The sequence below is a fragment of the Trypanosoma grayi genome (assembly GCF_000691245.1).
Source record: "Trypanosoma grayi strain ANR4 Tgr_1306_V1, whole genome shotgun sequence".
Classification (NCBI taxonomy): Eukaryota; Euglenozoa; class Kinetoplastea; order Trypanosomatida; family Trypanosomatidae; genus Trypanosoma; species Trypanosoma grayi.
Window position 1 is genome coordinate 1 of NW_008826925.1, and position 3,910 is coordinate 3,910.

Consider the following 3,910-nt stretch of genomic DNA (forward strand, 5'->3'; position numbering starts at 1 on the left):
TGTGTGTGTGTGTGTGTGTAGCCGTGCGGTCCTGCCTTGGCATATCTCTCTCTCTCTCTCTCGGTGTGTGTGTGTGTATCACTGTTGTGTTACCTGTACTCTCTCTCTCTGTATCTCTTGTGGTTGCTTCTCTTCCGAGAAAGGAGCTTTTCCCTGCAGGCGTGCGGGCCTCTTGTGACGTGTCGCCGAGATGCAGCAGCAACGCCGCAGCTTCACTGTGTGCGGCCTCGTGTTCCACCCGCTCTTTCAGCAGTGCACCGAGGCCGCGGCGTACCTGCAGCAGGAGCACAGCGCGGAGTACTACGTGGAGGTGTTCCGCGAGGTGCCGCGTGACTTCTACGCGCGCCGGCAGCGCATGGTCGCAGAGCGGCAGCTCGACAGCGACGCGGTGGAGGTGTTTGTGCTGCAGGGCGATGGCGCCGCAATGTCGGGTGAGGCCTTCCTGCAGCACGTGCAGGAGCAGACGCACTTCCGCGTGCTGAAGGTTCCCGCTGCGAGCGCGGACTCGTACGAGAACACGGCACTCGCGTCGTGGAAGAAGTTCCTGCAGCAGCGCGGCAACAGCTACTGCTGGATGGATGTGACGATCGGGGAGGTGGCGCGCGGCCGCATCACGTTTGAGCTGTACGCGCAGGTCGTGCCGCGCACCTGCAACAACTTCTGGCACCTCTGCAAGGGTGACCTTGGCACCGTTGTGCCGGTGCACCAGCGCAGCAGCATCACCAGCGACGGCCAGCAGCAGCAGCAGCAGGAGGAGGATGAGAAGGCGGTGGAGCTGTCGTACAGGGGGGCGACGTTCTTCCGCATTCTCCACGGCGCGTGGGTCATGGGCGGCGACGTGAGCGCCGGCCACAGCGGCAAGGGTGGCTACTCCTGCTACGGCCGCTACTTCCCCAACGAGTCGCACGCCGTCCCACACGACGCGCCGGGGGTGTTGGGGATGTGCAACGACGGCGAGGACACCAACGCGTCGTCCTTCTACATTACAATGAAGCCCATGTCGTGGATGGACGGTCGCTACGTCGCGTTCGGTCGCGTCATGGACGGTATGGAAGTCGTGGAGGCCATCCACGCGGTAGATGTAAAACACAACCAGAGCCCGCGCGAGACCATCACTATCAGCGACTGTGGCGTTATTGACCTCACGGACTAGCAGGAGGCATAGAATGAAGAGAGAGAGAGAGAGAAAAAAAAAGTGAGAAGTGGTGATCGCTTGTATTTTGTTGAGTGTGTGTGTCTGTTATTATCCTTGTTGTGACTGTTACTGCTGCTGCTGCTGCTGCTGCTGATGTGTTTGCCTGTCTGTGTCTGTGCCTGCGTATGTGTCCTGGGTGGTGGTGGTGGTGGGTGAGCGAACGCCCGTCCTCCGTCAGTGGCGGCGGCGGTCTGTGCCTCCACTCAACGCCACGCTGTGCGGCGGCGCCAAGCAGCAGCAACAGTCACGAAAAAAAGGACTGGAAGACAGGCGCCTCCTTCTATGTTACTCAAGCAGAATCATTAGCCTCGGTTGAACCGTAAGGCATTTCCCCACTGCTGCCTGGTATGCTCCTTCGCACCCTTCCCTCCCTCCCCATCACACAAACACACACGCTCTCTCTCTCTCTCTCTCATCTGTGAATCTTCTGGAGGGTTTTTTTGTTGCTGTTTTTTTTTAGCCGAATGAAGAAAGAGGACGACAAATTGAAGAAGCTGCAATCAGCCGGCTTCAGTAAGACAAAGTCCCAGCAGGCACTCAAGGACGCTGGGGGAAACTGCGATGTCGCACTAAAAATACTAAGAAGCCAGCAACAAAAGCAACAGCAGCAGCAGCAGCAGCAGCACGAGTCTGGTGCGGTGGCGTCGCCCGCTAATGCGGTGAAGCCGCAAGGTAGAGACCCTGCAGCGACCGATGCTGTACCAAAGGAGCGGAAGCACCCGTGCATTGTGCAGTACAAGAAGTGTCAGTTTGGCAAGTTCTGCAAGCTGCGCGATTACCCCGGCGACACGTGCATCAACTACTACAACGGCAGCTGCCTCTACGGCAGCCACTGCACCAGGCGGCATTACGTGGACGGTGTCGACATCCGTGCTGATCTCCGCCCAGTGGGGGACAATGGCACGATGAAGCTCGCGAATGGCACGGTGGTGGAGGTGATAGAGCCCAGCGGTGGTCACGTGCTCGTCGGCAGAGTTGTGTCGGACGCCAACGACGCGGATGCGCGGCGATACGCCATGGCGGTGCCGGTGCCAGAGCCGAGCCGCTTCAACCTCATACAGGGCTCTGAGCCAACGCACACTGATCCCCACGCGCTCGACTGGCAGGTGCGGACGGCTGGACAGGTGCCGCAACCGTTCTTGGAGGCGGTGCGCAAGAAGCAGCAGGATGCTGCCACGGCATCGCCACAACGATTCGGGCGCCTGCAGGATTTCACCCCGGCGCAACGCTCAATAGCAGGTACAACAGCAAAACCAACACCAATACCAACAACGCCCAGGGCCAAGCATCCGTGCATTTTCCAGTTTGGTAACTGCAAGTATGGAAAAGATTGTCTGCACGNAATACCAACAACGCCCAGGGCCAAGCATCCGTGCATTTTCCAGTTTGGTAACTGCAAGTATGGAAAAGATTGTCTGCACGCGGACAGAGATGCCGATGTGTGTGTCTTTTTTCTGAACGGGCGCTGCAATCGCGGAGAGAAGTGTCAGTATCGCCACGAGTCGAATGCGGACTTGTTGCGGCGCACCAAACCTGAAGTGTGGGGGAAGTCGCCAGGGGAAGAGTCATTGAAGCGAGAGAGTCCAGCCTCAATGGGGGGCTCAATGCAACTGGAGATGATGGAGGTTAAGGAGCAACACCAGCGGTGGGGGAGGGAGGNGAGAGAGTCCAGCCTCAATGGGGGGCTCAATGCAACTGGAGATGATGGAGGTTAAGGAGCAACACCAGCGGTGGGGGAGGGAGGAGGAGTGGAAGCAACTGCCGGGTGAGGAGCAGCCGGCAGAGGTGCTGCTCTCCAGCTATCTTCCCGAGACTGTGACTGGTGAAGGCCAGTGGGAGGGCAACCAGCAGATGCAGATGCGGGAGCAGCAGCATGAGCACCAGCCACGCGACGACGCCGAGTTGGAGGCGCTCATAGGCCTCCTCGAGGCGTTCCCCAACACCGAGCCGCGCTTGCTGCTACATGCGCTCCGCTCTGCCAACGGTGACGCCAACTTGGTCGCGGACATGATGAGCAAGTTGGACGGCTTTCAGGCCGCAGAGGATATTGAGGCCTTTCTTTGGAAGGAGCGTCTCGCTGAGAATGCCTCTCTGCACGAGGCGGAGGTGCAGTCGAAGCATGAGTGTCTTCTCACGTTGTGTGCTCTCTTCCCTGCTATGGATGTATCCTCGATTGAGGCAGTGCTGCAGAACTACAATGGGAACTACGCCGATGCGTACGGTGTGCTAGTGTGCTCGACAGAGAACCTCACGCGGCAGGCTTACGGCAACTTCTGGAACGGCCGCATCAAGCCGGCGGACGAGTTGCGGGTGAAGAAGTTGTGCACCATGTTTCCTGGCGTGCCGCGGGATGTGGTTCGCAGCGCCTTCGGTAATGCCGACGGGGACTTTGCGCGAACGAGCGCCGCGCTTAACGAGATGACGGCGGACCTGCTGCGCCTCGAAAGCGAGGCAAGCTCACCTCCGACTGCTGCCCCTCTCGTGGTGGTTGCGGGTGCTGGTGCCAATACCCCGAGACGCGAGGAGTTGCACCCACAGCTGCTGCGTCGCAGCGCGACGCGCGAGGAGATTGAAGAGTTCTGCAAGGGAGTGGAGACGGAGCTGCGCGAGATTGGCGACTGGCGCCGTGTGCGTGAGCAGGCGTACATCGTCAACGCATGCCGGCTGCGCGTGTTGGGGCAGGCGACGGCGGCGTACCTACGCGGAGACGGCAAG

The 3,910-nt window shown here is 59.7% G+C and overlaps 3 protein-coding genes across 3 annotated transcripts; 2 read left to right on the forward strand and 1 right to left on the reverse strand.

Annotated features, from left to right (window-relative positions):
* Positions 1-190: 190 nt before the first annotated feature.
* On the forward strand, positions 191-1,153 carry DQ04_13061000 (35 kDa cyclophilin; the record flags this gene model as incomplete). The annotated part of the gene is made up of 1 exon (XM_009316882.1): positions 191-1,153. One exon carries the CDS (start codon positions 191-193, stop codon positions 1,151-1,153), a length of 963 nt encoding a protein of 320 aa, XP_009315157.1.
* A 506-nt stretch (positions 1,154-1,659) lies between these two features.
* DQ04_13061010 (cycling sequence binding protein) lies at positions 1,660-2,910 on the forward strand (the record flags this gene model as incomplete). The annotated part of the gene is made up of 1 exon (XM_009316883.1): positions 1,660-2,910. One exon carries the CDS (start codon positions 1,660-1,662, stop codon positions 2,908-2,910), a length of 1,251 nt encoding a protein of 416 aa, XP_009315158.1.
* Positions 2,911-3,456: 546 nt separating this feature from the next.
* DQ04_13061020 (hypothetical protein) lies at positions 3,457-3,843 on the reverse strand (the record flags this gene model as incomplete). Its single annotated transcript, XM_009316884.1, has 1 exon — positions 3,457-3,843. One exon carries the CDS (start codon positions 3,841-3,843, stop codon positions 3,457-3,459), a length of 387 nt encoding a protein of 128 aa, XP_009315159.1.
* Positions 3,844-3,910: the final 67 nt, after the last annotated feature.